At 35.7% G+C, this 25,734-nt stretch overlaps 1 protein-coding gene across 1 annotated transcript in view; it reads right to left on the reverse strand.

The window, feature by feature from the left end:
* Positions 1-25,734, reverse strand: part of dennd4c (DENN/MADD domain containing 4C) — an 83,227-nt gene that overhangs the window by 30,166 nt on the left and 27,327 nt on the right. The window contains 6 exon segments of the mRNA XM_051113861.1: positions 982-1,048; positions 1,391-1,632; positions 2,975-3,144; positions 3,905-3,974; positions 4,570-4,822; positions 11,385-11,695. Coding sequence (XP_050969818.1) covers positions 982-1,048; positions 1,391-1,632; positions 2,975-3,144; positions 3,905-3,974; positions 4,570-4,822; positions 11,385-11,683 — 1,101 coding nt within the window. The 5' untranslated portion in view covers positions 11,684-11,695.

Below are 25,734 nucleotides of genomic sequence, written 5' to 3' on the forward strand. Positions count from 1 at the left end.
TAATGGTGTACTCACACTAGGCACGTTTGCCTTGAACTGAACCTAAGCGCAATTGTCCCCCTCTCCGCTCCCCCACTGGCCTGCACTCACATTGATTGCACTTTACGTTCCGGGCAGGAGCACGCTTTATGTTGCCTTCAAGTGCTATCGGAATTATCGCAAATATGAGTTTCCTAATCAGAAATTGGACATGAACTGTTGTCAGTGCTATTCTTTATTGAAGAGCTACATCTTGTCTTGTCATTAAAATAGTGCCTATTTATATATATATGTGAGCAATCATTTTAAGCGTATTGTATGTATTATAAACAATAAACACATCTGAACTTTCTGATAGCACATAAAGGCAGCATCACTCGTTATAATTGAACTGTTTTGAAGTAACAAGGAAGAGAAACGCTCTTGTTCAGCACAATGGATCGTTTTGTTAACTTTGTGGTTTATTCTTTTGAGTCCTTTGGGATGTGGTGATACACAGCCCTCTCACAATATATTGCTTACCAGATCTATCACTTTTACTGCTCAGAAATGTTCACGCAATTGTGCTGCACGTATCAGAAGTTCTGTGCTTGGGTGCGGTTAGCACTCACACTACACGCGTGCTCTGGCCCATCTCTTCCAACCAGGCCAGGGATGGATAAACGAACCACGTCTGAGCACTACTCGGGCACAGTTTAGATCACCTAATGCGAGTACACCCTAAGATTGGTCGCACCCTCATACACAGATCTTTATTCCTGCCCATCTCCCCTGCATCCAACATGTTGATTACGAGAACTGATTGTTTGCTTATCATCTAATCTACCCCAGACCTTAATCTTTAATTGTTAAATGATCAACAATATTTACTTCACCTGGTCATAATGTTTTGGCTCGTCAGTGTATGGTTGCATGTATAAAATGTATAACTTTAGAATTCAGAATATCCATATAAAAAAAAAAAAAAAAAAAAAAAAAAAAAAAAAAAAAACTTTTTCTCACCTGGACCAGTATTCTTGGCCTCTGAGGAGAAGGGAAGGAGACATTGTGCATAAAGTGGGATATGTGTCTAAAAAAAGGCAAAAGAAATCAATCTTATTAACCAAACCCACAGACTGAAATCACAAACAATATAAAAATGACCTTTTGTCACACACATGGCTAGATTATTTACTTCTATTACAAATTGTAAAACTGATTACAGTCTATGTAGTGCTTTCCAAATCAGTCACTTATGAGGTTCCATGATGGTTACTATGCAAGTTCATTAGGTTTTAGAACAGATTCACATTGTGCAAAATACTGTTATTGACCATTAAAAAAAAAATAGAGAGAACATTACTGCAATAAAAAGCATGGTTTAAAACTAAATTTGTAGTGGACCGCAGTTGAAGTAAGAATCTGTTTGTACTTCTCAATGGGCAGAGGGTTGACTCCATTGGCTGACAGCTTGTAAAGAAACATGAGGAACTTCCTGAAGGACTCAAAGAAAGGCCAGCGGGACAGCAGGCAGATGCACTTGTTGGTGTTGACTGTGCGGTTGGGTATGACCTTCTTGTCCACAGTGGAAACCAGACCTAGCTGGATCTTCTGTTTCTCGTTGAGACCGTCCACGGAATATGGCTCATAGAACTGTATTCCAGCTCCATACACCTGCAGAAGGGTAACATAAACAGGACTTTGAAGCTCAGATGTGAAGTGTGAAGCTTATATTTTTTTATACATATTATTTGCAATTCCAGCTCATGCCATCAGGGTTGGAAATGGGGGGGGCAGAGGGGGACAGAGTCCAGGGAGTGAATTTTGAGAGTGGACAGCGCTTCAGGTCCAACTGGTCAGGTTTATTTAGAAATTAAAAGTGATTTCTCTATTTTATTAATTCACAAGTTTACAAAAGTGATCCCAGTTCTGCACATAAAAGTAGCAGAATATTTGTGTCTATGTTTTGATGCGCAATACCGTCTTTTGTAATTGGCAGACTGCAGCCAATAGAAATGCTTCTCTATCTGTGCGCATCCTGCTCCTCTCAGCACAGATCGTAAAAAGCAGACTGCAGTTTTTGTAATTCAATATAACAAAGTGTAGAGACGACATAAATAATAGATTTTGTATGCAGTGCAGAGAGCTTCATTAATTAAAATGCAAGTTTGTGAAATCGCGAGTGACAGCTTTTAATGATTATAAAGGGAGTTTGCAAAAGTGAAAGTGAAATTATACAACAGTTTTATACATTTTTGATTTTATACAAAAATTAATAGTAATTGACTTACATTTTAGGAACCCTGTTGGCAGATTGTGCTGCATTTTATCAACAAAAATAGTTGCAAACAAGACTTTGACTTGCTGTCACCTACTGGCGGTTTCAGTTTCATTTTTAAAATATAAATTGAGTCATTTAAATTGTTTAATATTTCTATATTCAAACTTTATATTTAAAACATTATATCTTATAACACTGTTGTAATGAAATGCCTTAATGCCTCCTCTGAATCTTGTCAAAAAATAATCTCTGTAAATATTCCTTAATTCCACATTTGTGCTCTTCTGTGCCGTGCAAAGGTAAATTGTTGTTGCTGATTTTATTTGATTGGTAACTTATTCTTCCTGATTGTATGATATTATTTTAATGTAATTTATTGTTTAATTAAAATTTTTGAAAAAAAAATATAAATCTAAATTTTTATTGTTACAAAAGATGACATACATTTCATAAAGTTAAAAAAAAAAGGCATTACAAAGGTTAATGCAATTAGGTGTTCCTAAGTTTTTTGGGTTTTTTTTACATTTGTTTTTTCAGTAGGAGCACACAACATACAACAAATCTTTAATTTGGCCATAATTACAGGTCTTAATATCCAAGAAGGTTTAGAGAAAATATGAAATATGTTTAATGTTATTATAGATTATAAAAGGTTTTATATTAAATACAACCGAAAGGACATCTAAAAAATGACACCTACTGACATACTGACATCAAAACATTTAACTTTTTTACCTTTTCTCCATTGGAGTTGGTGAGGACAAATGTGGAGAAGACAGGTAAAGGGTAGCGTGTGTTAGGAGCCCAGCACTCAATCTTGGCCCCCATAGGGAGGCAAAAGAGGGGTACAGACTCAGAGAGGGGAAATGATTCATAGTCTTCCTCAGGATAGCGAAAGATCAGACCTGCCAATGGAATGATTTGTTAGAACCACTGTGTTTGAATGTGTGCCATGTTTCTATGATTAGATATCATTGCTATCCTGTCTTATGGTATCAGCATTTGAATTATGCTATATATATATAAAAAAAACATCCTCTTGAAAGTGATGGGACAGGAAGTTTTGTTTCTCAGTGATTAACACAACATCATGTGACAGGAAGTGATGCAACAGGGAGATAAAAAAAACTAGTTGTTTGCTGACAGAAAGTGAACTACGAGAAACTAGTATGAAAGGTCATGACCACCATACTAAAACATGAAAGCATTCAGCCTTTAAACTAACCTATCAAGCAGCAGATATTATTTATGAGCACAGTGACATGCTGAACATATAAACAGAAGACTGTCAGACATTGTTTTACAAAGCCCTGGGACCTTTTGGGGATTTCTGTATTAGCAAGACATGTTAACAGACTGCTCTTTACAAATAAACCACTGCACATACAGTACATCAATCAGTTTGCAGAGTTAGTGATTATTTTCAGCAAATTTCAGCAGAGAGGAAATGCTGTTTACTGTGAAATAAGTGCTGAAATAAGCTGTTTACTGTGAAATAGGTGCTGACATTTACAAGTCTCTGAGAATACTGCTAGAATGCATCTAACAAACAAAATCAATCACCTGAGATCAGAGGAATGAATAAAAAGCAAAATAACGGATAGAAAGAAAGACCGAGAGATGGATAGACAGAATCAGAAAATGGTGGCAGAGACTGAGACTTACCAGCTTTATAAGCAATGGAATTAGAGGCAGACACTGACTTCTTGTAGCACAAAAACACACTCGATCCCCACTGAGCATGGAAAAGCAAATTAAGTAGAAACAATTTAAACCAATTACTGAATTATATCTTGTTCATAAAAAGGCTTCAACAGCTAGTAGCACAACATCACTACTAAACATCACTATTCTTACGACAAACTTACTATTAGTAGTAGTAGGGCTATCAAGTGATTTCATTTTTTAATCTAATTAAATACATAATGTGCCGATTGATTAATCAAATTAATCACAAATTAATTGCACATCAATTCTGGCTGAGTCATTATTTTGTTAGATGAGAAAAGCAATAATTCAGTTTAACATAGAATTTATTACACAAACTCTTAAAGCTACAATGTGGCCATAACATTTTTTAGAAGTTGCATCTAAAGTGGCATTTAAGTATATTTACCCAGACTGTTTAATGCTGTTAAATTAGAATAGCATAAATCATGATAATAAATGGGTATCCATTTACCCATGTAACCATTAGCTTTGAACGAAAGCTTTGAAACCTTAACCCAATAGTATTTTTTTTTTCTTTATGCCAGTCATGTGACTGTCAACTATGGATTGCATCACAGTGTTTCTTTTTCATATAATTCTGAATTCCATGCTGAACTAACCAAGCCACAGTTGAGGTTCTTGTCCACTTTGCAGAAAGTGTGAGGAGGAGTCTCGCCCTTGTTTGTGATGATGACGCAGATGTCAGTCACAGCCAGTGAGTTCTGGGGCTGGACGGGGGGTGCGCGGCGGTATGTAATGAATATGCGCTGGGATGTGGCAGAGCTGTTGTTGACATTTGCACAGCGGCCAAACGGTGTGGCTTCAATGACCTCACAACCCTGAATGAGACGTTCTTTACCCTCATATAGGACCCTACAACAAAGAACAAACATTGATCAGCAACTTAACCAACAGAGCGAAACAGAAAATGGAAAAGAATCCATTAACAAGTACTCTTTTCCCTAGGCTCTTCTTGTGATGGCATTACATCACAGCAAGCCACGGTCTGTAGAAATGTGTCCAGGGTACAATAGGGCTTTTACGCAAGGCAGTAAAAAGCGAAAAGGAAAGGTGGGAGACAGATTAGCTCTATGTAAGTGCATTGAACAATGTTTATATGCAAAAAAAAAAAAAAACTTCAATCAAATCTATTCATCAACTACTATTATTATTGCAAGTATAGAGCATGTATTATTTTAATACATGCTCTATACTTGCAAAACATGTTATTCAACCTGTCCTTAAAAGGAAATATAAAACTGCCAAACAGAATGTTAAAAAATGCAACAAATTCGTAATTAGTTTTCCAAAGATAAACTGAAGTCTTAAAGGTTCGGAACGCAATTAATGACAGAATTTTCATTTTTGGGTGAACTAACCCTTTAACAAACTTTGCAATACCAAATAATACTATCATTAATTAAATCCTACTGCTATTTATATAAAATATTGTGTGTAAAATAATAATTTTTAGTAAACAAACCATTCAAAAACTTCAGTCGAAAGTACATAAGCCTAAAGTTAAATAAACAAAACAAGTCAAAATAAAGGTTTTAAAACTTTGAGGATAAGAATAAGAGAATAAGAATAAGAATATTCATACTTTATATGGCTATTTATACTACTTACTGCAAATAGTGGCAATTACCTGCACCTCAGTATTGTAATACATTAGAAAACAGTATGTAATAATAACATATTGAGTGTAAATTATAATTTTTATGCAAATTATTAAATGGATGCCACCTTATTGGGACAATAAAGGCCTCCTTACATCTACCCTAACCCTACCAAATACTTTATTTTAAACATTTTAAACAAGGCTTTATTTTAAACAAGGCAGGCTGTTTGCACTTAGTGTAAATAGACACTCCGAAAAAAGATTAAGACCAAAGACTGTCATAAGACCAAAGATGAAGAACTGGCCGAGGTAAGGCTGCTCTTGGCGGGTTCATGAGCACTGAATAACCGCTGACGGCCTAGAGCGTGAATGGTGAAAACAGCGACAAGGTTTCCGAGGCAATATTGGGTAATGTCTCGTGGTTGGAAGATCTCTCAGCCAATCAGATTCAAGGACAAGAACAAACTGCTGTATATACATATATTATAATTATTTTTACCCTTTCATATAATTCCTTGTAAGGTATTTGCGATTTCATTACTATTCACTGTTTTTGCTGAAACCCTTCCAATATAAAAGGTATAGCTATAAAAATATATATTTATGTTTTCGTTGATTGAAAGATTGAAAATGACAAAAAAAAAAAAAAAACTAAAGTAATGAGTCCTTTTTACAATGTGACTATATCAAAAAGATATGGTAAAAACATACGTAGCACCATAGTCCTACATAACAGGTGGTGTGCTTTTCAGGCACCCAATTATGCAGAGAGACTCTTTCTCTCTGGACTCCAGAGAGCCCAAATGGGATGTGTAATAGAGCTTTAAAAGCTTTACACACACTAAGTGCCATTAAATGCCTTACCAGCAAGTACATTGCATCATCTTGAAATTTAATGTTGTGGCATGGTGAGTGAAGACAAAACACAGTTGATGTTGTGTGCCTTGGAGGAGGTTTATTTTAAATCACAATGAACATATGAAGAGTTTATTTGCAAACACAGATAAATCCTAAATACATTTTTTTTAAATCATATTTTTTATGACATTATCATGTTATTGTGTTAGTTAGCTGTATTATTATCATTATTTTTTGTTTGTTATTTTAACTTAATCAAAATAACCCAACTGCAGTTTGATTAAGATAAATTGGAATGCACAAAGAAAAAACATGATTTTTGACAATTGTTAAAAACTGAGTTATCTGTTTTTGCAAATTAACTCTTTATATATTAAAAAGTCAGATTAAAGTGAAAACTAGTGAAATAACGGTGTGATGTCTTTGCTGTGATTTTGGCATTTGTGAAGTTTAGGAAGGGCAACTGTACCAGGCAGGGATCCAGACGGTGGTGACGCAGTGGACTAAGTCCTTAAAACAGTAAAGGCCTTAAGCTGAACTATAAAACTCATAGTCAGCTGATGCTGAATGGAGACCACAAATAGACTTTGAATGACATGCATATGCATATGAAAGGTGCCATGTGTTATAATAAGATAACAATGCAGGGACAAATCAGGCAGGGAAATCCCCCATCCCAGCAAATAACATGTATATGTGGCAATTTGTCATGTTGGTGGTCATGGGTGATATTTAACTCTAGAGTCATATATATATATATATTTACTCCGAAAATATATATACTGTTTTAATTTAGCATTTGCAGCTCTGTGATTGGTGGTCCAGCTATGAAATTACAGAGGGCCAAGCAATAATAAATCAATGGGAGAGTAATTTTAAATGACACAAAAACTGACCAAACATATCTTTCCTCTAAATGGGCAGCCTTGTTGTCACACTGTGGGAATCTATTATATTACATATATATATATATATATATATACACACATACATACATATATATATATACACATACATACATACATACATAAAATGCGCTGGACAAAATTACTGGCACTCTTAACTTAATGTTTGATAGCCCCCCTTCAGAAAAAATAACTGAAATCAGTCGCTTCCTGTAACCATGAATGAGTTTCTTACACCTCTCCACTGGAATTTTGGACCATTCTTCTTTTGCAAACTGCTCCAGGTCATTCAGATTTGAAGGATGCCTTCTCCCAACTGCTGTTTTGAGATCTCTCCAAAGGTGTTCTATGGGATTCAGATATGCACTCATTGCTGGCCATTTCAGAACTCTCCAGCGCTTTGTTTGTAACCATTTGTGAGTGTTTTTTGAAGTGTGTTTTGGGCCATTGTCTTGCTGGAAGACCCATGACCTCTGATGGAGACGCAGCTTTCTGACACTGGCCACTATGTTGCCCCCAAAATTCTTTGGTAATCATCAGATTTCATGATACTGTTTACACAGTCAAGGCATCCAGTGCCAGAAGCAGCAAAACAACCCCAAAACATCTTTGAACCTCCACCATGTTTGACTGTAGGGACCGTGTTCTTTTCTTTGAAGGCCTCATTTCTTTTTCTGTAAACAGTGCCATGATGTCCTTTACCAAACAGCTCTACCTTTGTCTCATCTGTCCACAGTACATTCTCCCAGAAGGACTGTGGTTTTGTCACACTTTTTTATGCCTTTGTGTCAGCAGTGGTGTCCTCCTGGGTCTCCTACCATAGCGTTCCTTTTCATTCAGATGGCGACAGAGAGTGTGAGCTGACACTGTTGTACCCTATGTCTGTAGATCAGCTTGAATTTGTTTGGAAGTTAATCGGGGTTCTTTATCCACCATTCGAACAATCCTTCGTTGTAATTTTTCATTAATTTTGCTCTTCCGTCCATGTCCAGGGAAGTTAGCTACAGTGCCATGTGCTGTAAACCTCTTGATGATATTGCACACAGTGGAAACATTAAGATCTCTGGAGATGGGCTTGTAGCCTTGAGATTGTCCATGTTTTTCCATATTTTTTTACATTCCAACTCTTTACACTTCTTTCTTTTCTCCATGCTCAGTGTACATGACTCACAACACAAAGGTTGAGTCAACTTTTCTCCATTTTAACTGGTTGCAAGTGTAATTATTATATTGCCCACACCTGTTACTTGCCACAGGTGTGTCTAAATACAATTTACAGGAGCATTACATGCTTGAAAAGCAATTATTTCTTACAATTATGACAAGGTGCCAATCATGTTGTCAGTCCATTTTTGAGTTCTGCATGAAATTTATCAAGTTTTACTTTTGTTCTGTTTTTTTTGTGTGTGTGTTGCTGCAGTGCAAACAAAAACAATCAGCATGTGAATACCAAAACGTTTGCAATTGGAACAGTTTTCTTAGAGAAGTGTTGCATTTTCTGACAGAATTGCAAGGGTGCCGATATTTTTGGCCATGACTGTATATATAATTTTTATTTTATATTACTTTATATTTATTATTTATATATTATTTACTATAAACACTGCTTGTTTGTCATGAAGTGTTTGTCGCTAAGTTGTTTTGTTGTGAGCACTGTCATGATGTGTTGGCTTACATTAAACAAACATTTCATTTGTTGGTTTTGTGCACAGAGTCAGACCAACTGTCTGATGATGTATTTATCAGTCACTCTTGCTGCACTGTTTTCTTGTTGCACTTCTGAAAGGCGGTTACACATTGGACGCGCAGGAGATACGCAGCGCCACCATTGGTGTTATGCCAAATTTCGACTGCCTGCCAGAATTCGACTGCACTCCACATGCATGCGCATGACATCATTTGTTGACATCGATATGCGGCCAATAAATTTAACACGTTCGTGTTGCCCATTCATTTTCATTTAACTGTATTTATTTTATGTAGTTACTGAATTCTTATGTGGATGAACATTGCTAAATGTACTGAGAACCTACAAATTTGTTTTTATTCAATTTTTTAAAAAAATGGAATATGAATAAAATAAATAAAAAAGTTCTGCACTGTTTGCTCTTGAAAGCCATCTGAAACCAATCTTTTCACCCAAATTACACCACAACGTCAAACGTTTAATTCTTTGCATTTTTTCATAAACCAACAGATTTAAATGGTGTTACTAACGGCATTATTTTTTCAGTAACGAGTAATCAAACAAATTACTGTTTCCCCCATTACAATGCCATTACCTTTACTGACAATAAAATGCGGTGTTACTTTAATTTTAATTTATTTTAATATTAACATTTTATTTTCAGTTCATCTAAATGGATGTGCAGCGTACCTGTATTTGACAAACCGTAAACTCCAGTTTGATCACACACAACGTCGCTTTGTCTCACATACATGCAAAGAAACATACAGAGTGAGAGAGTCTTATATACCATGCAGAATTGACACGCTACATGTAAACAATATTCCATGCTGAGCTCCATAGTGCGTTTTATTTTGCTATTAGTACTAGAATTCGTAGTACCCCATAGTATTCATAGTTTTTCCCTTTTTTGTAGAAACACTAAATTACAAACAGTTTCTTAAGCACCACCACCACTCCTAAGTTCAGTCAGTATGACAAATATGCATTCACACATGGTTATTCTAAAGTTCTAATTACTAAAGTTTAATGCTAAATTATCATAATGTCATATTATAATGCTTGACTGACTGATGCTAAGTGTACATTCAGATATTTAAAAACTGTGCCATTAAGCTTTATACATCTGGTGAGTAAACTAAAAATAAATTACATTTGAAATACATTAAAATATAAAATATTGATTTTGTTTTGTAATGAGATTGTACATCATTGAATATTCAATGATGTGTTTCAAATCAAAGCAGCCTCTATGACCATAAGAGATTTCTCCCTTTGAGGTTTAAGTGACAATCTTTTTATTAATCACACTTCACAGCCAGAAACATCTCCTGTATATGGCAGTATCATTTTGATAGTGGAAAGCTCTTGTTTTTGTCTCTCCATAGCCAGAAATCACCAGCATGAATGTGATGTGCTAGTAAACCCGTACAGTGGAGCTGGGGAGGGCAGCATAATTTTAGCAGGTGTATTGTTGTAAAATTGATATTACACTTGACAATTGCAAATGAGTATGCCATCCAAAGACATATTAACTGCACCAATTTAACCTTTGTGCATAAAGAAAAGTTACTCTTAAAGAAGTTACTCTGAGGTCCTTAGAGGACAAAAAATGTCAGTGTCAAAAACTGTCATAAAATTTTTGGAGCTTTAGAGCACACAGACTTACTGTATGTTTGGTCTCATTTTAAAGTCCTTTGACAGATTGTTGTTGGGAAAAAAAGTTTAAAAACTGAAACAAAAAAGTGGGGAGAAAACATGTTGAACTCAAAAACTGATAGAAAACTATGCGAGTGCCACTCTGAATTACAAACAGCAGCCGGAGTTGCAACTGGGATCCGTGAACAGTCGCTGTTGGCACCACTGGTGTGCATGCACTCACAGAAATAATGTGTGTGAATTTTAAAGATGTGGTGTGGCACAGCACTGTGTTTCTCGTCCGGTATATGACTGCATTAAGGCTGGAGCAGCCTCATATTTCAAAGGTGGAACTGTCAAAAATTACTTTTAGAAGAAGCTACACTGGTAGTTTGCTTTTTCCCCCGACAGGGGAAAGGGCCTAGTTTCAAGAGTCATGGTTCGCTACTGTAATTACCTTTGTGCTTTTTGTCATTAATTTAAAAAGACATAGCATAGAGCTATATGACTATAACAAGAATTTCCAACCAACCTAAAAAACCTTGATTCAGACAGATCATGCAGGCTTTACCGATGCTTTTGCAATAATGACAATTAGTGTTATGGCATCCACGGTAAACAAAGTTGTAAAAACCTGTGACTCATCATGTTTGACTTCTGTTTGCATAGTAAATGTCTACAGGGTACAGCTACACAGAGGAATAGCCATTCATCCTACAAACTTACCCGATGTCAATGAGTGGGGGCTTCCCACGACCCCTCTTGTAACACAGGAAGAGTTCTGGGCTCTTGAGGCTGCCATGGTTGAGATTGGCCGGTTGGCCACTGTAGGTGCTCTCAATGCATGTGAAACCTTCAGGCACGGTTTCTCCTGCAGACTTGTTAATGACGGCAAGGTCTGTGATGGGTGCCTTGGGTCCACTGGACTTGGCTTCAGACAGATCCTGCTCTAGTGGTGTGGACTTGTCTGTGAGACCAGCCACAACAAAGTAGTCTGTCACACGGTGACCCTTATCCTCAATCATGGCTGGACGGACCTGTTTGAAGAGAAGGAATTATTAATTTTATGTTTTATAGGTTTCAAACCACATTTATATGCTGATTACATTAGAGAATACACTACAGAGAATACATTACTGAGAATACACAACACATTTTAAGTCGAGCAGATGCGAACAAATAATAATCAAAACTGTAGCTGATCACAGCATCCTGGCTGAGGTCATAATGACTGAATGGTCCAGTATGGGGAACACTGACAGCTGAAAAGGCCAGGAGGAGTTTCTTGAAGTGAACTACATAAATGAATGTGCATACAGTGTGTTTGACACAATCTGAATGTGTTCATTTCGATGAAAAAACTTTTACAGTACTGACACCAAAGGCACTGAAAAACTGAAAACACAGACTGAGAGAATGAGGCGAAAAGCACAGAGAGCTGCAGAAGCACATGGAATGTACCAAAGTGCCTCCACAGATTAGATTATAGATCACTATCACCATTGGAAAGTATCTCTATTTCGTGTTCTCTTATTTTTAGAAAACGAACCAGCCAACAAGAGAACATATGGTTTAATGTGGTTCTGTTCTAATTTTGTCCTGCCATTATGGCTAGGTGATATGGCAAAAAAAATAAATAAATAAAAAATTTAGCTTAATGCACCAAAACCGTTTCGAGGGGGTCTCCCATTGAAAATTACGTTCCGGGGGATAAAATACGTGTTTTTGTTGTTGTTGTTGTTGTTGGGGTTCCCCTAGTAAATTTGCATTTCAGGGGCTAAATAGGATGTTATTGGGGTTGTTTCAACCCACGGACATCAAAAACTACCCACAGCGACAGTGTGAAAGTAGCCCAATTCCACAGGAAAATCGAACTTTGCAACACTGACACCATGTCGTAATTACCGCAATTCCGAAATGACAACACTTGACATTTTACTCACAGCTTTTGACATTGTCGGACTCAGAGGTAGTGCCTAAGTAGCGCCAAAATGAACCTGGTGGCGGTCACATGGCACAGCTGTCACTGGTCCAAGTTGTAACTCTCAGAACATTCCGAGTTTACAAGTTGTAATTACGAGTTCAGGCTCACGTGAGGGCTTTGGCATTGATATTGTTGCCATAGAAACTCATAATTCAGAGTAGAATGTCACGTGTTGTCATCTCCAAATTAAGACCTGCCGTGAATGCAGCATTTTCTTTGTATGCGAGTGCTGCTGAGCTTCTTGCCAAGACGGCCTTGCTGGGACATTGGCTGGATTTTTTCTTGTGATGTGTGCGAAGCGATTGGGAGGGATAGTTTGTAGTTTTGGGGTTCCCCTAAATAAAGATTGGCGGCCACTAGTAAGTTTGGTAGCTCTCCCGAACACTGTATCCCATGTCTGGTAGCGGGTACGAAGGCCAGCAGTACATTATTTGCTTTTTTGGCTTATTGAATTGTGGACATAAGTGTCTTATTCACCAAGGAGACCTAGTTTGGAGACCTGACTGATTGTTACTGGTCCCCCGGTGCTTGTTGTGTGTTTGTGACCGTGTGTAAGTGAGGGTATTGGGGCAGGTCATTATCACCCTCCATGTGCAATTTTTTTCATACTGTATATTGACAACAGCTAAGTATTTAGCTAGAGTGGTCTTACTGGCATGGATTGGGCGATTTTGTGCTGTGTCTTTATTGATGAGTATTTAATTGATGCATTTATGGATATTTATGTCTTTGGTGTTTGCTGTGTAATGAAATTGTGTTTAATTGTTGGTCACATGAATAAATTAAACGTGAGTATAGTAACCTTTGAAACCCACTGCTGAATATTTCCCTGCTCGTTAATTGCTCATTAGTCCTAGTCAATTTGTGGATTGTTACTATTTTCATATATATTATTAATAGAAAAATATATGTGCTGACCATCTTAACCTACTGCTTTGCCCCCATTGAGGTTTTAACATTTGTATCACTGTATAAGAATAAAAGTGTCAAATTTGTATTTACTAATATTGTGTGCTTAAGAATTTTCTTGGCTACTGATGCCCAAATATTCAATTCAATCAATCTTGTCCAGGCAGGAACCTTTTTGGTATCCTCAGTAAAATGTTTGGGGTGTAAACTACTTAAAAGTTCTTTTCTCGCTTTAGATGTATAATGAGTTTGTTTGAAAAATAGTGGAATTTAAAGCACTATAATTTGTAACTAACAATATCTGTATTCAATTACGATCATGTTAAATACAAATTTAGTCATATTAAAACTATTCTATGACACGATCTGGTACTTGCCCACAAAGATGGGTTTATGATTTACAGTATGTAGCTAATAGATTACACTAACATTAGGCTACTTTTAGCCTTACCTTAGAGTTAGTTCACCAGGCAAAACATTAAATTTCAATTAATCAATACAATCGGAAAAATCGCCCAGCCATACTTGCAATAAACAGAAGCACAATGCAAAAGTCAAGCCCTTTTGATTAGTAGAAGTAAATGGCACAGGATAGTGTACACAATAATGATATATACCACAGAACCGATATTTTTGCTGTAAATACAGTTGGAATAACCCCAAATTTTGACATTGAAATTATCATTGAATGTCACAATTTTTGATACCAATTTCTATATTCTATAGAAAAAACAAATACTAGCACAATTAATATAAGCAAAATGTTCTCAAGATTACAGAAAAAGTCTGTCACAACAGTACCAAATATTCTTTTTTGTGTCTTACTGAGTTTGAATGCTTTAAAATACTGCGAAAGTTAAAAGGACAAGGCTTAAATGTATGAAAAGTATATACTTTCATGGTAATGCAGCACTGCAACATCACGTGAACATAATCGCAACAAATGTTTGTCAAATTGTCACTGGTTTGATGTGTCTACCGGTACATTGCTCACCCCTAGAATACATATGTCCATTTCAGAACTCTATACTACCTAAATCAATAACAGCTTTTATTGAAATCAAGCTGCCAAAATGACTTGTGGTCTACTTCCTCCTCATTACATAACAGAGATGAATATATCAGCTCAAGACTGTCTGCACAGATACTGATCAACCTCTTTGTCTCTTTGGCCCACTAACTGGTGCATGTTAGTGACTATAGAGATACTACAACAGGATCACTTGAAATAAAAATTGATTTAGATGCCTGGTTTGCAAAAGTTCTCTGTATACCTTCTGAAGCATTCTTGCAATTGGAAAGTGACTGTTATTTCCAACAAAGTAACCTGACCACGTCAGTAGTGCATAAGTATTTATTTCATAATTGGACACAAGCAAAGCTTCTAGTGAATGATGGACATGACTTTAATGATGCAACACATAAGTGACAATTTTAATTCTAAAGCCTGAATTGGGATAAATAACTGTATGTAAGGACTCATGTTGTTAGCCTTCCAAAATTGCTTTTTCTTTTTATGCACTAGTAAATCAAGCCAACAACTGAAGGGTATGCCTTGCACTGTTCCTTTTAATGTCATGAAAAACAATTATTAAAAGTTGGTATTATATAAAGAAAGCAAAAAAAAAACATTCACCTTATAATCATTAAAACTATCACTTTCGTTCAGCATCATTTCCAAAATTCATGTTATAATCATTAAAATCATCTACACTGTATATTAAATCTCACTGTCATTAAATCACATTGTGTCTACACTTTGTTGGTTATGATGAAAGCATTCACGTGATTATGTGAGCTAGCGCCGACCAAACAAGCTAGCATGTTGCAAAAAAAAAAAAAAAAACCACCTTGTTAATGGAACCTATGATGAAGTAGATGTAAACATAACACTGTATTCCAAATTTCCACACAATTAGTTAAATCACAGAAATTGTAATCATAATCATATTTCATAATCATAAACTGTTCCGAATGCATAATAATTATTTCATATGCAACAATGTTACCTAGTCATTTTGCAGTTGGTGTTTACACTGGTGTCTTAAAGAAGACACACCACTTAAACAGAGCTTAAACAAGAAGGTAAAAAACTGAGTAGAAAACTATGACTGCTTTTGACATAAAAATCTAACTGGACCTCTGCTTTGATAATCAACAAATTCAACATTGAATTACAACACAGAAGTAAAATGCTCCTTCATTTTGCCTTTAAAGAGTATCACCTCAGAGAGAGAAAAAAAGAAAAAGTTTTGAAAAAAAGTTACTGCAGTCTTTCAAAGATATCATCTTCGAAATTTTATGTAAAGCCTGAAAAAAGTTTCAATCTAAAAAATTAAGGGCACTGGTTCTCATTTATTAATCATAGAAACGTAGAAATGAGCACAGATCCGTGCAGACAAATCAACTTATGACAGGGTTCACATGTGATTCATAAAACATTCATATGCCACCAATTCCATCGTATGAATGATCGTACGCTGATAAATGTGGTGGCTGAAACAATCGCCATTTAAATATCATGCCCCTAAAAACACTCCGGTTTAGAAGTTTAGCCCCTAGAGAAAAGTAACCTGGCCAAAAAGAGGAAGCAATGTCATGAAAGAGAAACTGATCTTACTCCAAAAACACTGGTTACACTTGTAATTGCAAACAGTTACATTAATTTATACGTATATAAACTACCAGTAAATATAACAAAACATTTACAAACATTATAAACACAATATAACCTATTTAGTACCCCTCACTCAACAACAAATCCTTAACATGTACTGGTATTCAGAACAGAACAAGAATGAAAAAGAAGTCGCTATAAGATTATATATCAAACTATAAAATAAATCACAAAATAAGTTATATAGTGGCATTCATTATAAACAGCACTTAAACATCAAGCTAAAATATATGTATTTAAAAAAGTATTTAAAGTGAAACTGAAACAGCACTGGGCTCATGAGCCTCATCATTTAACAGGAATCCAAATGTTTCCATTTTTGGAAACAACAATATTGCCATTTAACATTTGGTTGCTAAACTACTACTGATTATGTACTTTGTACTTCACTTGTAAATTAACAAAATGTACGCCGAATTTTCTGACGCATGTTAATTTTGTAAATGAGTCCCATTACCTCTCGAAAAAGGTGCAGAAGATCTATGCTGTACTTATGAAACTTTTTTTTGCAAAATTTTATAGAAAATGTTATTATATTTGCATGGGTGCCAGAAAAAAACAAAACAAAACAAAACAAAACAAAAAACTTAAGCACAGATTAATTCTTGCCATTTATATACTGCTCTTTATTAATATTTCAACAGAATCAATTCAACTGTTTTTTTAGCAATAAAACCCAACCAAATAAACACCAGTAAATTTGTGCACCATGACAAAAGTATTAATAGTACTTTCTGTACAGTGCCCTCCATTAATTTTGGCAACCTTGATAAATATGAGCAAAGGTGGCTGTGAAAATAAATCTGCATCATTTATCCCTTTGATCTTTCATTATGAAATAAATGTTTTTCTCTAGTTCATGTTGACCACAATTATTGGCACTCGACTACTGCAACTTCCTTTTCTCAAGATGACACATGGCTCTAGACCAGCGTTTCTCAACTCTAGTGTTGCGCCCCCCCACTCTCAAATAGAACACACTTTGTACGTGATAGGAGATACATACAAAATATGCATGATGAGTGGGGGGTGCGAGGCTAACATTTGAGAGCAGTGGCACCAGTGCCACTAAGTTCTACAGATGGTGGCACAATGAGCAGATTTGGTAGCACTGAGAGTTTAAAAATAGTATTAAAAATATAGATAATTTAATCATAAAATTACTACTGTTTTCCATGAATAAGTTACTAATAATATTACATGTTAATTTATTGTTTATTTCATGTTTATACAGATTTGACAGTAAAGCACAAAGCTTGAGTTGGGAAGCATATAAAATGTACTTTTATTAACAACAGTAATGTGCAAAATCTAATTTTTATATTGTATATGTATACGTATGTATATATACTACTCTTATTCGTACGTTGCACCATTACTCTTCTATAGTATTATATGGAATTGACCAACAACTTTAGTGATTATGTGTGATTTGGTCACAAAATGAAGAAAAGTTTGTGTTTTTAAAGGCACTTTGTGACTTTTCTTACTTTATACATAGTGTTTTTATAATTTCAAAATATAAAGCAAAAAGTGCTTGTGTTTGTTTACCAAGTGTTTGTGTAACGGAGGCCAGCGGGTAGGTGCTGTGCAGGTAAACCTCACTCCCCTGATCTCAAGATCCGCACTAGCGACTGACACTAGTGGCTGCAGACTCCTTGTTAGTGTGTCCCCGTCTCTCATGCCGGAGCCTGTGGCTTGAGACCCGCTCATCGCAGGTGCGAGTAGGACCCGAACGGGAGTGAGGTTTAGGGGGGTAAGTGTAACGGAGGCCAGCGGGTAGGTGCTATTAGGGATGCACCGATACCGAGCTCCTGTACTCGTACTCGTACTTGTTAAAATACCCCGATACCAAACGCCGATACCACATCATGTGACAAGTGCGTATGCAGGCAAAGAAAACCGACAACAAAACAACAGACAGCAGAATGAAGTCATTAGAGTATAAGGATGTCTACGAAGTATGTGTATGTAAGTAATATAATGTTAAACATTCAGTTTTAAGCTTGTATAACTGGTGCGCGTCAGCTGATAGACAAAGCACGCAGATTGGATTGAGCGCGCGGTGACCAAGATGTGTATGGGATTATTTTTGTGCCAATAAGAATGAACGTAACTTTATAAAACTGAACGTAACTTTCCAAGAAACGATCAAAAATATGCCACTGCAAAAGAAGAAAAACACAATGAAAATGAAAAAATGAACTCAGTCGCACGAAATTAACATGCTCTTCAAATATGCTTCATTCTTTGTTAATGATTTTCAAAGAATCGTTTTCGCGAATCATGGATTCTGAATGCGTTGCCACAGCTTTCGCTTAGCAAATTTTCGTTTGCTGTTTTGGCACAAACCTCTCGTGGGGGCGGGCTTAACAGCGATCTACTCTTATTGGCTAATGAGCTTTTGATGGACAGTTGCTCTCTGACCTGGAAGCACGGACGGTGACGTCAGTGGCGCGCATATTGGAAAGTTGTTGCGGTGTGCAATACGTCGTGCTTTGTTAATAGAAACTATCAGAACTGTTGCACACTGTACATGAATAAAACTTTTATCGATGTTATTGATTAACGTTACTTTAGCAACACGAACTTACTTCAAGCTGCCCTGAGGGACAAGCTGAGGTGGAAGATGATGCCGCTCCGTGTCTCTCCTGGGAGCTCATCTTTAGAAACTAAGAGACGACCGTAGGTCAAATATTAATAACATTAATACTTAATATAAACAAAGCACGACCTATTGCACACCGCAATATGCGCGCCACTGACGTCACCGTCTGTGATTCCAGGTCAGAGAGCAACTGTCCATCAAAAGCTCATTAGCCAATCAGAGTAAATCGCTGTTAAGCCCGCCCCCACGAGAGGTTTGTGCCAAAACAGCAAACGAAAATTTGCGAAGCGTAAGCGAAAGCTGTGGCAACGCATTCAGAATCCATGATTCGCGAAAACGATTCTTTGAAAATCATTAACAAAGAATGAAGCATATTTGAAGAGCATGTTAATTTCGTGCGACTGAGTTCATTTTTTCATTTTCATTGTGTTTTTCTTCTTTTGCAGTGGCATATTTTTGATCATTTCTTGGAAAGTTACGTTCAGTTTTACAAAGTTACGTTCATTCTTATTGGCACAAAAATAATCCCATAGATGTGCGGGCTTGTCGAGTTAATATCCCGCCTTGACATCACTGGAAAGTTTGTAGTTCGGTAAGATATGCCAAAAACAATTAAAGTAAATCAATGCACAAGTTATTTAAGGGTATAGAGAGAGAGAGAAGGAGCGAGAGAGAAAGCGCGAGACAGAGAAAGAGAGAGAGCGCGCGCTGTTGCGTGATCTTCATTGATGTTCGCATATTTAGCACACGCATCTTTTGGATTAAAACAAATTCGTAGATATAACAAAATATATATATACGGGCATTCGCTATAAACATCGGGTTTTTTTTTCAACCTTAAGCATACACGACTATCCGGCGAAAGTGAAACTATAGCAGCCTGTGTGAAATGCGATGCGATGTTTTGCTTGCTTCACGAGTGATTCTCCATTATTTGAGTCGCTTTGGATTGTAGCCCAAATAGCAGCATATTTCAGATAAAAAAACGTGACTTATAATTCTGAAAATATCAGAGTTAGGAGATTCATAATGAGTGGTTCGCGTGATTACAGTACTGAGCCACTGCAATTGAGCAGTTTAATGCTATTAAATTGAAGATGATGTACCATAGAGCAAGAGAAAAAAAAAGCAAAAACAAACAAACAGTAAAAGTAACAAAACACATTTTAATGGGCATAATTAAGTGTAAAAATAATTAAGGGATAAGGGATATATAGTCAACCCAAAAATGATTCAGACAGCAGATATACACCATCTTTTGACAATTTTTGATATATATTTATTTTGATTATTATTATTTTTTTTTTTTACTAGTGGGTGCAGGACACAGTTTATGATAATGGGTTCTAAATACATTTTGGTTTGACTGTATCTATTTGATAAATAAAGTTGACCAACTAACATTATACATATTCTTTTAGTTTCTGTACCCTATATTTTACAAATCTACCTGTAAATTTTAAAATATCGGTATCGGTACTCGGAATCGGCAGTACCAAAAATAAAAATATCGGTATCGGGCGAGTACTGAAAAAAGTGGTATCGGTGCATTCCTAGGTGCTATGCAGGTAAAGCTCACTCCCCTGATCTCTTTAGTTAATTGGAACCTCTTAATTATTGCTCTCAAGTTGGAAATGGGGATTTTCAATGCTTTAGCTATTTTCTTACAGCCACTATTTTGTGAAGCTCAACAATCTTGTTCTGCACATCACAACTATATTCCTTGGTTTTACTCCTTGTGATGGATTTGGCATTTGTGTTCCTCATACTTTATAATCTTAGTCACCCTTGTGTACCAAAAAAATGTAAATATGAATGGGAATATACTTCAGAAATATTGTACTCATAAGAATTTCTAGGGGTGCCAATAACTGTGGCCAACAATGGAGAAAAAAACATTTATTTCATAATAGGAGTTTTTTTTTTTAATGTGAGCAAATGCTGCAGGAGTATATTATATGGACGTCAAACATGTGCGTATCATACGCCAAAGTCAATTTCTGCCTATAAATAGCATGCCAAATAGAAACAGAGAATTGTGCTATTGATACTTATTTCCATAAGACCTGGCTCTTTTATCCTATCACCTACTCAGCAAAAACATCTATGGCGTCCAATCTTTCATTCCTTACATGTATTTAATTAAAAACAACAATAAAACATTGTAAAGGTTTGAAGTGGACTCCGACTCATCAACATAAGTTATATCGTTGTCTTTTCTGAGGTACATAAGTGACTATTCACAAGCTGTTTTATTCACGGTATAATTCAGTAAATGATTGGAAATAATGTTTATTCTTCCATTCATTATTTGTGCACGCCAGCCACCCAGTAATCACAATAATGTTATGCTTTGTTGCTTTTAACATAACACAGCTCAGCCTGCAAATTCTGTCAGTTTTATCAAGAAAAACCCATTTTAAATGCGTTTTCCTCTATATATATATAAATGTGAAGGAACATCAGAAGGAATGAAATATATGTATATATATGTATATATATATATATATATATATATATATATATATACACTGCCTAATTTAATGAAACAAATGTCTCATTGCAATTAGAAAGATTACTGATTCCTATGCTGCTTAAACTGAGGCGACTACATTAAACTGTCATGCCACAATAAAGAGAGACATATTGTTAGTATTTCGCTATAAAACTGACAGAATTTAAAAGCTGAGACTTTGGAATATCTTCCGGTGCTCCCAGTCTGGGCCATTTGCATGCACTATAGGCTAGAATATACTCTCAAAATATTATCATTTTAATCTCATAATTGCTACAAATTAAATCTTGTAATTTTGACTTTATTCTCAAAATATTTTAACTTTATTCGCAAAACATTTCAACTTTATTCTCAAGACACTGTATACATCAGTACACACCTCGTTTTAATGTAACATTTCAGTATATATAAACACAAAATTTCTTTTTTTATTGAATAGTGGTTTACTGAACAAAATGTCGCTCTGCCTTTAAATAAATTGAGTTATGATTAATTAATTACATTTTATTTTAAGCCACTCAGATAGCTCTTGAACACTGGATTGAGTTCTCTTGCACATCTCTTTGTGCTTTTTACATTCAGGTCTTATGTGTAAACAAACAGTTAAGAAAGAAAATGCAGATGTATAAATATATTGGATCTGATTATTCAATTTACTATATAGCTGAAAAACTTAAAGCACTGTTTTGTTAATTTGCATCTTCGTTCTGTTGTATTTAATTATTGTTAATTGTCGTTTGTTTAGCTGCACTTTACTACTTTAGTTTTCTATTCAATCATGTTTATACGTATATATATATATATATATATATATATATATATATATATATATATATATGTATCAGTTAGACCAGTAGTTTTTGCTGTAGTACTGAAATTCGAATGAAGTATGGTAAATTTCACTTCTACCTTATGTAATTAAAGTCGAAATTGCAATATTGATTAAGAAAACTGTGATCCTGTTCTAGCTCTTCTGTCTTTCCACATAATAAGCTAGTGGGCAGGGCAAAAGAAACAATGATGGCACTGATCTGTGCAGGCAGTCTAATGTACTATGTATTTATCTCCATTACATAATAAAAACCAGGAATTAGAATGCAAGTCCTTTAGGCAAAACGATTTCAGTGAAAGCTGTTTTGCAATAATGAGCTAATTTTTGAGTTCTATATCTTTTAACAGTACAGTGACCTCTTATATGTCAAAAAAAAAAAAAATCAAGGATCATGATAAATTAGTTTTCAATTCATGACCTCTCTAAGTCTGGCTTTTTACAGTGTCAAGAAAAGAGCTTCCATTTTTCCAGTCCAAAGATGGAAAATAGTTACTCATCTAAAAACAAAAAAGAAAGAACAAGCCAAAAAGAGAGCTAATTTTTTAACCCAAGACCTGCACATCAAAAGCGATCTAAACCAACAACAACAGTAGGCACTGCCATGTGCCAAACATAAGTTCAGTCCTGCTCTGACCAGCACTGTACAACAAACATTCACAAAAAGAGAAAAAAAACTGTGGAATGCACAAAAAAATTTAATTGTAATAGTTCCTTATTACTTTTTCAAACTTTTCATCGGCAGATGCTATAACAAACCAGAATATAGATAATAACCAAGCTTGAGCCCCCTCTGGCCCCCTAAATTTGGAATCATACAGCACCAAACAATTTTCTGAAAGTGAGTATAATACACAGTTTGTCCTGTTGGTGTAGTGATGAAAAGGTTAATTTATTGTGTTCAAACTTTTAAACTCAGCACAGAAAACAAGAAGAGAGCACAGCACATTATTAGCAGTGGTCATCTGTGATTTGTCGATTTGTCTATTTACTAGCCTAATTGTTCCAACACATCCACATATGCAATCATATTTCAAATCAGGTAAACATTAGAATGTGGCCAAAGACATATGAGAAATATGATTAGTTTGGCTCAGTTTCATTGTCAAGTGACAGTTTCATTGTCAAGTGACACAACTGTTCATTAGTGACCCATCAATATTTGAAAGTTTCACATCTCCAGCACATACCAAAGTGATACCTGAAAAGAGATTCAGGTTGAAGAAAATATTTAATTTCAGCCATGTTCACATAGTGAGTAATAATCTATTCAGTTGTCTGGCGTTTCTTATTAGATGTATGTTTCCAATAGATATTTCTTAAAGGGGTCATCGGATGCCAAGTTCACTTTTACATGTTGTTTGAACATTAATGTGTGTTGGCAGTGTATGTACAAATCTACCCTATAATGATAAAAATCCATGCAGTGGTTTTTAATTAATCTGTAAAAATAAAATTCCCTTTTTCAAATCAAGCCATTCTCAGATGCCTGTCGCTGTGGCGTCACAACGACAGAGGCCACTCCCACGATAGTTGATTGACATGAGCGTTTTACCTCAGATCAGCTGTAACAGTCCGCCCTCTTTGTTTCGATGCCGGAGCAGATATGCAAGTTAGACAAGAATATCTCCGATTGAGCGATTGAGGTGTGTTGCTGGATGTAATAATGAACATACTGGTCGTCATTTACTCCTGACATCTGAGCCGCTGAAGATGCAGTAGATTACGTTTGTTTGTGAATGGAATGCGCCTCCCGATCAACATATATCCATCTACGTTCGCGCAAATCATTCATGATCCAGCTTCACTTCAGAAGTGAGTATAAGGGTTTTTTTTTATGAATCTTTGTGATCGCCTTTCCTAATAATGTGCTAGTTAGCAAGTTTAGCGGCTAAACACAGCTAAATGCGGCTAAAGTAAACAGAGCTCATTTGCATTTAAAGCAGCCTCAACCAGAATGAGATGATTTTTGCAGAGCTGATTTTGACAAGGTAAAAAGGGTGTTGTTTTACACAACCATTTAACCAAAGTATATTATAGACTTTTCATTAAGACCCTAAAGAATCACATCAACTTGTGGAAAATGGGCATCCGATGACCCCTTTAATATTTAAATATATAAAACAATCATTGCAAACTTTGCAACAAGTCTGCTATCAGACAATAGATGTATTAGTTACAACATGTAAAAATACACCTTGCAGAATCTCCACAATGTTGATCATTTAAAAAGGAATCATAAAAATTGCATCTCGTGTTTTTACTTAGTACTGCCCTGATCAAGCTATTTCACATAACAGATGCTAGTTCACAACACAAATTTATAGCTGAATTCAGTGCAACATGTTTCTATCTTTGTTCAAAAATTCTTTAATTATTATTAATTTTTTATTACAAATGAAAAGATGCTTTAGGGAAAAACAGCAGACAGACTGAAAGAACACAAACTCAGTCAGGCAGGCGGCGCTTATAGAATAAAAGTGATATTATGTTTCTTTGGTTACAGCTAGGGGTGGGCGATATGGTCAAAAAATTACCACGCTAATTTTCCAACCAAAACAAAACCAAAGTAAAAGTTATAGAAACCAGACCATTAATTTTCCTTAACAAAATAAACAGAAAAATAGAAAAATTTATATCTGCATGCTCTAATGAGTTATATTGTTTTAAATCAAGAATGTTTGGGTTGTCTGATGATAATAATAATAATAATAATAATAATAATATCATTTTTTTTTTGTCTCTTAGAAATGCACATGTGATAGTAGCTTGAGGCTGCAGAGGTACATTTTTGTTCATTATCAGTCAGTAACATCTGTAAAAATTGTAGCAACCTCAGTTTTATATGGTTAAATTTATTCTGACCCAGTTTTTTTTTTTTTAATTAAGCATTGGTCTCCCATAGTAGCAAGCATACATTTTAAATCATGATAAACACAGGTAAAACCACACATACCTCAATACCATGGTAAAAATATAACTACATGGTTTTATAGGTAGCCCATTTGTATGAAAAACGGTAGTCTAAAAACATTCAGTATAAATGCACACATACTATAGCTTAATCACAAATACATACTATAATTATATACCATTACTCCTGTGAATATCCCACATTGCTGCCACAATACCATGCAGTGAGTGTTACTACAGTAAATCCATGGCAAATGATGGCGATGTGTAGATTGAAAAGCCTTCTGACTGTCTCCTTGCACACAGCTTCAAACTAGTTTGAATCACAGAGTCATTTTTGTTCATTGCTGAATTCAAGTGTTTCACACTGGATCTCACAGCGCTGTTTAGTGCTCGCGTGACGGAGCCTGCACTCATAAGGAAGCAACGCGCTAGAGAGGCGTATGCGGTGCGACGCGCTCGGGTTTTCCAGGTGCGTCCGCACCGCATCGAGATAATAAATGCACCTTTTCTAGTGAGCTCATGCAGCGCGGCAGTTTGAACTTTGGTCCGAGCGGATAAACGGTCTATGTGGCACGATTCAAATGAGTTCCACTTTTGGCACATAAAAATTCTTCATATCGTTTTATCGAGGAAAATTA

Source organism: Labeo rohita, chromosome 7 (genome assembly GCF_022985175.1).
Source record: "Labeo rohita strain BAU-BD-2019 chromosome 7, IGBB_LRoh.1.0, whole genome shotgun sequence".
In the NCBI taxonomy this organism is placed as follows: Eukaryota; Metazoa; Chordata; class Actinopteri; order Cypriniformes; family Cyprinidae; genus Labeo; species Labeo rohita.